Source organism: Microcebus murinus, chromosome 6 (assembly GCF_040939455.1).
Source record: "Microcebus murinus isolate Inina chromosome 6, M.murinus_Inina_mat1.0, whole genome shotgun sequence".
NCBI lineage: Eukaryota > Metazoa > Chordata > Mammalia > Primates > Cheirogaleidae > Microcebus > Microcebus murinus.
Window position 1 is genome coordinate 81,409,977 of NC_134109.1, and position 12,399 is coordinate 81,422,375.

The window sequence follows — 12,399 nt, forward strand, 5'->3', positions numbered from 1 at the left end:
AAAAAAAAAAGGCAGAAGTGTTTATCTTGTGCTCAGTCCACAGTCACCAATTTATGATGTGATTTAAAAACAAAACAAACAAACAAAAAAACACAAATAAAACTGCTTACCTGACCTCTCAGGTCGTTAAGACTTATCATACACTATTCCCCAGATTAAGAAGTAATCAACAAAACTGATTTTTAAAAAAAAATCTTTGCAGAAATATCAGTAGAAACCCATCTCCAAGGGGAAAAAATGGACTGTCATCAAACAAGCCAACGAGAAGGATATCCACCAGCACAGGGCGGTGTCTAGGAAAGCCAAGGGGATAAAGGCCAAGGAAGCGAGATCAGTCTGGGCCTGCAGACAAAGAAAAAGAGGTGGTGAAAAACAGATGTCTAGAGAGGCATAGAGAAGAAACCTGAACACAATTCTGCATTTACATAATAATCTGGAATGGTTTTGTGTTTGAATAAAAACAACTAACACTTGACAACGCCTAATCATTCTTCCCTTCTTACAAACCATCACATAGAATATACAGCTAAAAGCATTTCACATAAATTGTCAATTTCAATCTCAATACAATGACACATGCTGCTAACCACCATAAAGGTAACCACCATAGAGTTCCTAGTATTCAAAAATACATGTTATGAAGTGACCACACCAAAAAAGTTCTAGTGTTTATAAGCCTCCATCCGATCCTACCATTTCCTATTATTGTGATTTTGGCTACAAGTCTAAAAAGGCTCCTCTCATATTTTGAAAAAATTACTGCATCATATACTAAGATTATTGATATACAGGATTGTAATATAAAGAAAGAGCTCACCCAAAACAAAATGTAAGGCAATTATCTGTCTGAAAAACTATGCTCCTTGTTTCCACAAGTTTATATATAAGATGCTTTTTATATAGCCCTAATTACCCAATCACCAGTGCATTATTAAAAGGATATCCATAAAATAAAACAGGCATCAATTGCTGAGAGGGCCAGGTTTACTGTCAGAGCCAAGGAATAAGAAAAATACTACAGCAGCAGAAGAAAGAAAATGAAATTGACAGAGGGTTAAAGTTGCTAAAAGTCTATGGAAATTACATACAGAGGATAGTGTGATTTGAAAAACAAATTTGCATCTACAGAGGGTTTTATTTAAGGGGCAATTTATTGCAAAAGTTACTGAGTCCAGATTTCTTGAAGGCAAGGCAAAATATATAGCATTTATCACCTTGAATCTAATAGGTTATTAAAAAGTCTGATTTTTAAATAAATAAGAAAATTAATTGGAATGGCCTAGGGAGACCTACTTCTTCACTTTAACCCAGACATAACATAAATTTATCACTTACATCTCAGTATTTTCAGTTTCCTTTCCTGGTAAAGGAAATAATTATGCAATTCTCAGGAATGGTGTAAAAATTATTATAATAAATTGCATTTTAAGGAAGTCTTTGAAACTCAAGTGTTAGTTAAGCAAAGAGCACTGTTACTTAAGATTAGATTAACCAATAAGTACATGACTCCAATGTTTGCCACTTACACAAGAATGAGAGTCCATTGCTTGGGAAAAGGGACTAAATAATTATCAATCTGGGGACGGATGGAAAAGCATTTATTCTGGGTCACACATCAAATTTATAAAACTCTGACACATTAAAAAGAAAAACTGAACTATACATTCATCCTGCAAATCAGAACCCAAAGGTGACTTAGAGCAAACAGTAAAGAAGTCCACAGACATTTCTAATTCACACTCTCAAGATAGAAACAATATAACTGACCACAAACATTCAAATTAAGCAGTACTGACCCCAGTAACTCTGAGGACCCCTTCCATGCCAGAGAACAAAAGATAGAGGGCTCCTGCTACCACAACCTTGTGAAGAGTGACTCCAAGGCGTGGCCTAAAGAGGAAGCAAAAAGACAGTTGAGTATAAATATGACAACCCCCAATACAAGCTAGGTAACAGGAATTCATGTTAATTATTACAGGCCAACAATTTAAAGTGATAAACAATGTACACCTGATTCACCTGACAGGAAAAATACTCATAAGAACACACGGTCTTAAAACAAGACAGAATACTAGAATTTAAGATTTGGCCCCTGGTTACTGCATTTTTGAAAACTTTTTATTGCACAGAATTTGGAAACATATTCAAAAGTAGTATAATAAATTCATCACCCAGTCCCAACAACCGTCACCCTATGGCCAATTCTTCCCCATGTATACCCCATCCTCTTACATTATCTTGAAGCAAATCCTAAACAGCATGTTTTTATATGTATATGTTCCAGTATGTGTCTTTAATACATAAGGACTTTTCTTTATATTTCAATGGCTACAAAATGAACTTAAAAAAAAATAAGCACAATATCATTAAATAATCTAAGAAATTAACATAATCAAATATCCTATTGTACTTTATTAAATAAACAATATATTTGTAAGCTCAATAGCCAATAAAATATGAAAGTCTTATGAGCAACCTCTGCTTGAAGGAGGAAAAGCCTCAGATCCTTGATATTCAAAATCCTGAAGTAGAATCTACATTTTAACAAAATCCTGAGGTGATTCCTTAGTGCAGTGCATCTTGAGATGCACTGCCTTAAATCATGTCTGCCTAAGCCTCACAGATATTTGTTCTTATATTTTTTGTTATACACCAGGAAAAACTCCATATGAGCAGGGGCAATCCCCCCCCCCACTCATCTTAGAAACCTAGAATGCTTCCTGGCATATAGAAAGCACTGAAATATTTGTTAAATAAATTTTAAGAATTCAAACCTGCCATTCCTCTAATCCTGTAGAAAGCAAAACTCCTTTAAAGGAGTACCACGTCACCAAAACTGTTCTTGTTATGGTAACTAAGACCTTCCAAGTAGCCAAACCCAACGATCAATTTTTAATCCTCTTATTTGACCTATCAGTATCATTTGATACCATTAATCACTCCCTCCTTGAAACACAGTCTTCAACTAGCCTCCCAACTCACTGGTCATTCCTCAATTTCCTCTGCTAACTTGACTCCATTTCACAGACTTCTAAATAAATCAAAAGGGTCCCATCCTGGGACCTCTTCTCTGTATATACTCACTTCCTTGGTGATCACATCCAGTCTCATGACTTAATAAGATCTACATCTTGATGACTCCCAAACTTTTATCTCTGCCCCATCCTCTCCCCCTTTGATTCCCCCACTTAGATATTCAACTGAACTCCTAATTTTGCCCCTACTCCAAACTTACATCATTTAAGGTCTTCCTAAACTCAGTAAGTATCAATTCCATCCTGCCACTTGATCTGACCAAAACAGTTGGCATCATCCTTGATTCCTCTTCTCTCTCACATCATACATCTGATCCATCAGCAAATTCCACTGGTTCTAGTTCTACCTTCAAAATATTACAGAATCTGATCTCATCTCAGCATCTCTTCCCGTAGGTAGACATATAGCTCCCTCACCTCCTTGAGGTCTTTGCTTATATGCCACTAAGTGAACTGAAGCCTTCTTTCATCACCCTATTTTCAATGCAAAATCTAGCTCCTGCCTAGCACTAACACTCCCTGTCCCCTTCCCCTGAATTATCTACTCCATTGCATTTTTCTCTGACATAGATATTTTACTCACTTATTTAAATTTTGTCTTTGTCCCTTCCTTCCACAAATGTAAACTCCAAGTCTTTTTTTTTTTTTTTGAGACAGAGTCTTGCTTTGTTGCCCAGGCTAGAGTGAGTGCCATGGCGTCAGCCTAGCTCACAGCAACCTCAAACTCCTGGGCTCAAGCGATCCTCCTGCCTCAGCCTCCCGAGTAGCTGGGACTACAGGCATGCGCCACCATGCCCGGCTAATTTTTTGTATATATATTTTTTTTAGTTCGCCAATTAATTTCTTTCCATTTATAGTAGAGAAGGGGTCTCGCTCTTGCTCAGGCTGGTTTCGAACTCCTGAACTCGAGCAATCCGCCCTCCTCGGCCTCCCAGAGAGCTAGGACTACAGGCGTGGGCCACCGCGCCCGGCCTTAAACTCCAAGTCTTTTATAAACTTGCTGTATCCCCAGAGCCTAGAACGATGCCTAGAAGAATGCCTATAGATTGTTCCCATAAAAAATCTGATTTGCAAAAATATTTTAGAAGAATAAAGTTGTTATAAATTTACTTCATAAGTTTGGTGTTTCCATATAATTTGTTACATTGCAGGTTTTCCTGCAGACACTCCCTGTGAGAAGTGAAATAAAATACTAATATTTTGCCAACTTTTACAATGCTATAAAATTTCAGGTATCTTTTCATATTTCAAAATTATGTCTTTTATCAACTATTTAAGAACTACCACATTAGGAACCTGCAATACTGTTTCATTTTAATTTGCTCTTCCACACAAGAAGTGAATACTTACTTGACTATGCCATATCCCAGACTGACTATTATGACCAGCGTTCGAGCCAGTGAGCGTTTCACTGCAGAAAGCAGCTCTGCAAGGATCAAGGCACCTTGCACTTGAGAAAGAAGACAGGGAGAAGAAAGGAAGAAATGACACGATTATCTAGGTTAGGCAACAGGTATAATTCCAGTTTCATAATGTAGATCTCTAACACCCTCCAGAATGAGCATTGGTATTAGTCCTACTAAAATAGAATAACTCTACTGTAATTTTTATAAATACAGAAGGTGGTATCACTTGCAATCTTACTCATGGGTATGTATGGCAATAGAGGTGTACTCAACTCAGCTTCCTCCCCCTCTCACTCCCAACTTCACTAAAACCATGACAGAATACCTCACCCTACCTCTATAGACAGTATGTAGCAGCAAGGAAATTCAACTCTCCCTCCACCACCACCATTTTCAAAAGCTATGAAATTTAGCTACACAAAAGTACAAAATACACTCATATGCATATACATGTAGGAGCATATAGTTTTCAATTCATTTTTACATCTACTATTTTCAAGACTTTTCAAAGACCAGCGAAAGATCTAATTAGTATATTTTGCAACAGTTATTACTATGGTCTGATAAGAGAATTGATCACAAAAAACTTCAGCATAAAACGATTTGTTATTACCAGTTCACCTTACTATATCATAAATATCCTCCTATTTTCCTGATATTACTAGTATCAATTCTTAGATGCACTTTACCCCACATTTTAACATCTTTGAAATCAAGGTGTTATCTTACAATCAATGCCATCTTACAAATAAATTGGCATTTTTTTACCTTCTTTCTTAGATGTGTATTATAATGGTGACTTAGAAATCAATAGCAATTGAGATTTGGTAATGGTAATAATCATTCCCAATATGGTCTATAACTTTTGTGAGGATATTTCACTAAAATTACTCACATCACTGAACCCATAAATTATGAGATTAAAAATAAAAGTCACAATCATAGTAATTCTGCTTAAGTTAGTCTAATAATTAAGGAATTGGAAAGTTAGACCTGTTTAATGACCGTTGACCTTAGGAAAATTTTCACAGATCTCACCTGCCAATCATCCAAATTGATAAACATTTTTTGGTTACATACCTGATTCTCCTTTGTACCGAATATTCTGAAATTCTGCATAGAAGACAGCCTTCTCAAGCATTCCCAAGAAGATGACAGCACCAATCCAAAACTGAATTCTCAGAAGATCTCGCCAGTAGCAGGCAGACCATGCCAGCCATAGAACACCAAACAGGACATATACAATACACATCACCATAAAAAACTGTCATTAAATTGAATAAGAGATGAAAAGAAGAATTAGGGCCAAAAGTCAAGTATCTAGATTTAGAATCAATATACAGTTTTAACAAACTACAAAAATATACATATTCTACCTTCTATTTAAAAATAATTACTTCTTTAGAGTTTAATACTAACAGGAAAGAATTATCTCCTCTTGAGCACAGGAAAATAATGTAACACTTTCTCAAGAGTGACTGTTCTTCTATATTAAAAGAGCTTTCTCAGCTCATAATCTAAAGTTATATATCTATAAACTGGCTCGAGTCTAGAAAGAAGAAAAAAAATAAAGTTATATAAATGAAGACAACACTGAAGAGGAAAAAAGGCATGACTGGGTGAGGATACATCTACAGTCAAGGAAACTTGACAAAATGGGAAAACTAATAAAGGGGAAGGAAGAAGAGAATAATCACGAACAAAGGAAGTCTGAAAATAGATTAAGGACATTCTCAGACACAGGTGCATGCACACATACTCAGGCGCACACAATGAAGAGGAGGAAGTTTCACCATGTGGTTACTTTAAGTGGGATCAGAAACGACAGGGTTGTAGTAAGAAGTGCCCTGCTATGGATCCTAGAGAGAATGAGACGTGAGACAATCTTTGAAGTACTTCCCAAGTCTAAAATCCACAGATTATTGACTCCTTCATTTTACAAATTAAGAAAATAAGGCACACAAGGGTCACTGACCCTCCCAAAGTCTCAATCTAATAAGAAATAAATCCAGAATTGTAGGCAACATTTTCTGAACTATGTAGGTACTAATCTTTAAAAAAAGAATATTGCCACAAAACACGAACAATCTTTTAAGCTAAACTCATTCAATGCTGAGGGTAAAGAATAAAAGGTCACTTACAATCATCAAGGGGTAGTCTTCAAGTGTGAGGTATTCATATGGACCCTTCACTTCAACAGTCACTGTTAAAACACAGTCCTTAGAATTAATTTAATGTATACAGAAATTAAACAAAAACATTGTCTAATGTTCAATGTAATTAATGAAAAGTTCACTGGATCATTTGCTTTTAACCACTTCAATCCCAGTACATATTACATTTGTACAGCATTTTGAAATTCACTGAGTGTTCTCACAGTTCATGCTATGTCCTGCACAGGCTTCCATGACTCTGTCCCAGTCTGAAGTGGGAAAGCCCTTTTGCTCCCATTCTTACATTCTTTTTTATTTATTTATTTTGAGTCAGAGTCTCACTCTGTTGCCTGGGCTAGAGTGCTGTGGCATCAACCTAGCTCACAGCAACCTCAAATTCCTGGGCTCCAGTGATCTTACTGCCTCAGCCTCCCAAGTAGCTGGGACTACAGGCACACGCCACCTTTAGCTGGCCGATTAATTTCTTCTATTTTTAGTAGAGATGGGGTCTCACTCTTGCTCAGGCTGGTTTCGAACTCCTGACCTTGAATGATCCTCCCGCCTCGGCCTCCCAGAGTGCTAGGATTACAGCGTGAGCCACTGCGCCCAGCCCCCCATTCTTACATTCTTTAAAGATTAGACTGAATGATATTTCCTCCATAAAGCCTTCTCTGGCTGCCTATTTGGAACTACTCATCATGTACTCTAAATTCCAAACACATTTCATATATACTTGTTCTTACAACAAATCATTAATGTTTTACGGGACTTTCTTTCTTTATTCTATCACCTTCTGTATTTTCTCTCCTTCCTTAACCTATATTTTCCTAATGCTTTATTATTTTTCTACCGACTACAATTTTATGTGATCTTGCCACATTAATGCATCATTTTCAGAAGAAAGTATATAAAAAAGAAATTCATATTAACTCACACAAATGATGCACAGTATTGCATTTATTTTTCCCTAATAAAATAAGGTAGAAAACAATCCAGCTTCCCAATCATGAACCCTACCTAGATCCTCACTCCAAACTGAAAATAACTCAAAAGTTCTGATATAAGCAAAGCACCATCCCATAAACATAGAACTGAACTTTCCCAAAACTTGTTAACATTTTTTCCAAAACCTTTGTTAATAATTACAAAGTGTTTAATGAAGCAGAAAAAGTGATAGCAACAGCATGAATCTTAAAGACATATCTGCCTCACTGAAGCAAACTTACTATTTTAAGATGGTCTGTAACTGAAAAACTATTTTAAGATTGACTATTTTAAGACTGTCAATGAGCTAGATAAATTCTAAGTATGATTAATAAATAAAAATCTGATTTGAGAAGTGATCATCTCCAGAGACAGACTAATAGTAGGTTTCAAAGAAAAAGAGGAGGGATCACAGCCAGATTTGATGTATGAAGAGGAAAAAGTGGAGTGGAGAAGGACTTCCCTCCCATTCTTTTCAAAGAAAGAAGGTTGAAAATAAACACTGGCAACTGCTCCTTGAGACTATTACCCATTGGAAAGTTGTGGGCCTAAAGAAACAGGAGAATATACACGCACACTATGGGGTCCAGAAATTGTGCCAGGCCATCCTTTGGTTGCCTAGATCTGCTACACCTCCGTATCACTATAAGGCATAAGACCCATTTTTTTTTTTTTGAGACAAAGTCTCACTCTGTTGCCCGGACTAGAGTGCCATGGTGTCAGCCTAGCTCACAGCAACCTCAAACTCCTGGGCTGAGGCGATCCTACTGCCTCAGCCTCTTGAGTAGTTGGGACTACAGGCATGTGCCACCATGGTCAGCTAATTTTTTCTGTATATTTTAGTTGGCCAATTAATTTTTTTCTTTCTATTTTTAGTAGAGACAGGGTCTCGCTCTTGCTCAGGGTGGTTTCGAACTCCTGAGCTCAAGCGATCTGCCCACATTGGCCTCCCAGAGTGCTAGGAATACAGGCGTGAGCCACTGCACCTGGCCTATAAGACTCATTTTTGAATTGGGAGTTGAGCATTCAATACAAGAATCATAAAAAACAAAAGTTTAAAATTAAGTCAAATTCCATCACTATTTCTGTTCCAAAAAGAAAAAAAAAATGAAAAAAAAAATAAAAAAAAAATTAAGTCAAATGAAAGAAATAATAAAGATAAATAAGATGTTAATGAAACAAAAAAATAATTGGAAAAATTAACAAAACCAAAAGCTGGTTCATTGGGATGAAAATATAATAAAATAAAATTCTAGAAGGATTTAACAAATTAAAAAGAGAAAATGAAAAGGCAATATTAAGGATTTCAAAGGCTATAGATACAGTAGATTTTCTAAAGAAATATCATTAATAACTATCAATAAATCTGGACAATTTCTCAGAAGGCCAAATTAAAAAAAGAAATACTGATTCATGGGAAAACAGAAAAACGAAAACCAGTTCTTACTATAAAAGACAATAAATCAGTTGATTAAAACCTACCTGGGGGAGAAAAGAACATTGGGTTGAAACACTGTTATATAGGTGAGTTCTACCAGACATTCAAGGAATGGATAATGCCACCCTTACAAAAACTGTTCCACAGAATTTAAAAATAGGTAACATCCTCCAATTCATTGTATGAGGAGACTAGCATAACTTGGATGCCAAAACCAGTAAAAAACAATTATGTGAAAAGAAAATTATAGGCCTATCTTATTTGAACATAGACAACAAGCTTTAAAAAATACTAGCAAATAGAATCCAATAATGTGTATGAAAGTGTGTATGTGTTTGTTTGTATGTCAAGACCAAGTAGTGGTATCCCAAAAATTCAAGAATGGTTTTAATATTAGAAAACCAGTTTTTCCCTTCCTTGCGTATTTGACACACACACAAAAAGGGAAAAAAAAGCAGACCAAGTAATATAATGTTCCACAACAACATACCAAATGAGAAAGCCCATATGATCATTTTAACCAATATAATCAAACCATTTTTTTAAAAAACTGAGTATTCCCTTCTTAATACTGAAAAAAAAAAAAAAGGGAAACTATTCTTAGTAACCTAGAAATAGAAAGGAATATCCTTAACCAAATAAAGAGTATTTTGAGGCCAGGTGTGTTAGCTTACGCCTGTCTAGGACTTTGGGGGGCCAAGATGGGAGGATTGCTTGAGGGCAGGAGTTAGAGACCAGCTTGAGCAAAATTGAGAATTGTCCCAGCTACTTGGGAGGCTGAGGCAGGAGGATCCCTTGAACCCAGGAATTTGAGTAAGCTATGATAATGTTACTGCACTCTAGCCTGGGTGACAGAGTAAGACACTGTCTCCAAAAAAAATAGGGAGAGAAAATAATAATAAAAAAAGAAAAATAGAATGTTTGTAAAAACCTACAGTAAACATCATACTTAACAGTGAAATGTACCAACACTGCCAGAGAAGTCAGGAGCAAGATAAGGATGTCTGCCATCATTGTTCTACTTGAGAAGCAGGGTATATAAGGAAACAACACAGTAGAAAGAAGAAACTAAAAAAGAATCCATAGGAAATAAGACCAGTTAGGGAGTTATTATAAAATTTCAGGTAAAAGATGAACTGGGCAGCAACAATAGAAAGAAAAAAACTTAAAAACAATTCTTGAGACATTAAAAATTACCAATGTTAATTAATTTAAAATTTTTAGAGTTCTGGGTTGGTGACCAAGTTTTGACAATTCTAGTTCAGAATACTGAAAACATGATGCTAATTAAAAATTTAAAATGCAGGAGGATCAAATGAAGGAAAATGAAACCTAATAAGAAACATGTGAAGTGCCCACAAATGTGCCTAGTAATATCAGGTACAGAAAAATGTTAATTTCCCCCAATTTCCCCACTTCATAACAATCTTAATGAATTATCCCTTACTTAAAGCAATTTTATACTACCTACCACCATGTATGACATAACTATACAGTTATAACTGTAACTAGATAACAACTCAAATGTTAAAAAGAAATGAATTGAACTTACTGGTAAAAAGATTACTTAGTGAATTTTCTTTTGATAATTCCTTTGAGGATGAAATGCCAACATGTACAATAAAAATGTATGGTGCATCTTGCCAAGTTTGCAATGGTTCATGCATTGCCTAGAGAGAGGAAAAAGGTACCAAACCTTCAAATCTTCAAAATTGAAAGCACAAGTTAATAATATAATATGAAATTTTGCTCCAGAATGTGTCCAGAAACATGGTAGAGTCCTGTACTTTCATTCATTGAAATAGTAGGCACAACAAACAAGCCTATAGTGCATAAAATAAAGTAGGCTAGATTATGAAATACTAAAAGGCAAAATATCTTGTATCTTATACATTTAACATTTCTTTATGAGGAAAACCTCAACAAAAATCACTAAGCTGAATCTCTGTTTAAGCCACATTTGGATATTAGGTTATGTTTTACACACATATCACAACAAGCTCAGGAATCTAAACTAAGGATTATTTAAATCATCTATAAAAACTATGATGACGTCAATAAATATGAATTATAAACACCAATTCCTGAATCTAATTCACTTTGTTCAACACCCTGCACAAGACTACCAGAATATCTGCTGACATGGCCTCATATTTATATAAAAAAATTTAACCTTTGGCTAGTTTACGTGGACAGCAAAAGTCACTGCCCCCTAAAGTCAAGGAAGACAAATTAACAGTCTCCAAGCCCTTGACCCGTAAGTCTTGCTTTCCACATAGATTAAACTTCACGAACACAAGACTAACATACAAAGATAAAGATACAGAGAATGATTGGCTGCTTCTTCCTTATGTGTGAAAGAAGGTACTGCTACCTAGAACTGCAGTTTTTACCATTTGGTTTTAGATGGAGAAACATTTATCTAGAGATTTCTGAGTAAGCTTCACTGATCTATGAAACCCCTAAAAGTGGATAACATATTTTACACATTTGTGCATTTTCCTATGCAGCCACAACTTTTCTCAAATGGTTAAAATGTCTTACAAACCCAAGAAAAGGCTAAGTAATAGTTCAGAAATTATATTCCACAATAAAAATTCAATGTGTCAAACAGATTAAATGATTCTTCAGCTATACATTTACTAGGTTATTTTAGTAACATAAGAGCATAAATGTCATGCTAACTCATACAGTGATTTATCTCTGCCTAATACTCTCCCTCTGACAAGACTCAGGAGCAGTCTGTGAGAAAACTTTGTAGCTTTGAAGTTATGGGTATGACATGTCTTATTATCTGTAATTACTGAACCTTTCCTGAACTTGCTTGTTCATTAACCAATAAAACACTGGTATAATAAACTGCTCTGTTACCAATTTTAAATATCTTAAAACCATCTCTTACAAATTCCAAAAGGGACTGATCTCCACATTCCAGGATTTGATAAAGTTTACATTTAACTCTGGAATGTAGCAATTCTGATCCTGTAAAAAAAACATTTATATGCCAGGCACTCTATTCAGCATCTATTATGTTCTTTAATCCTCCTTTTTATTTTTATTTATTTTTTTGTTTTGTTTTGAGACAGAGTCTCGCTTTGTTGCCCAGGCTAGAGGGAGTGTTGTGGCGTCAGCCTAGCTCACAGCAACCTCAAACTCCTGGGCTCAAGCAATCCTAATGCCTCAGCCTCCCGAATAGCTGGAACTACAGGCATGTGCCACCATGCCCGGCTAATTTTTTCTATATATATTAGTTGGCCAATTAATTTCTTTCTATTTATAGTAGAGATGGATCTCGTTCTTGGTCAGGCTGGTTTCAAACTCCTGACCTACAGCAATCCGCCCACCTCGGCCTTCCAGAATGCTAGGATTACAAGTGTGAGCTA

The 12,399-nt window shown here is 35.7% G+C and overlaps 1 protein-coding gene across 7 annotated transcripts in view; it reads right to left on the bottom strand.

The window, feature by feature from the left end:
- The window catches only part of TMEM87A (transmembrane protein 87A), a 48,564-nt gene that overhangs the window by 18,431 nt on the left and 17,734 nt on the right, over positions 1-12,399 (bottom strand). For 4 of the 7 annotated variants that reach the window (XM_076004275.1, XM_076004279.1, XM_076004273.1 and 1 more), the window contains 6 exons: positions 10,569-10,686; positions 6,583-6,644; positions 5,522-5,705; positions 4,386-4,485; positions 1,797-1,890; positions 940-1,015 (listed from right to left, as the gene is read on the bottom strand). In XM_076004275.1, coding sequence (XP_075860390.1) covers positions 940-1,015; positions 1,797-1,890; positions 4,386-4,485; positions 5,522-5,705; positions 6,583-6,644; positions 10,569-10,686 — 634 coding nt within the window. Of the gene's footprint in view, positions 1-269; positions 343-939; positions 1,016-1,796; positions 1,891-4,385; positions 4,486-5,521; positions 5,706-6,582; positions 6,645-10,568; positions 10,687-12,399 lie in introns of all 7 variants that reach the window. The other 3 variants (XM_076004274.1, XM_076004278.1, XM_076004277.1) reach the window with 1 other exon arrangement.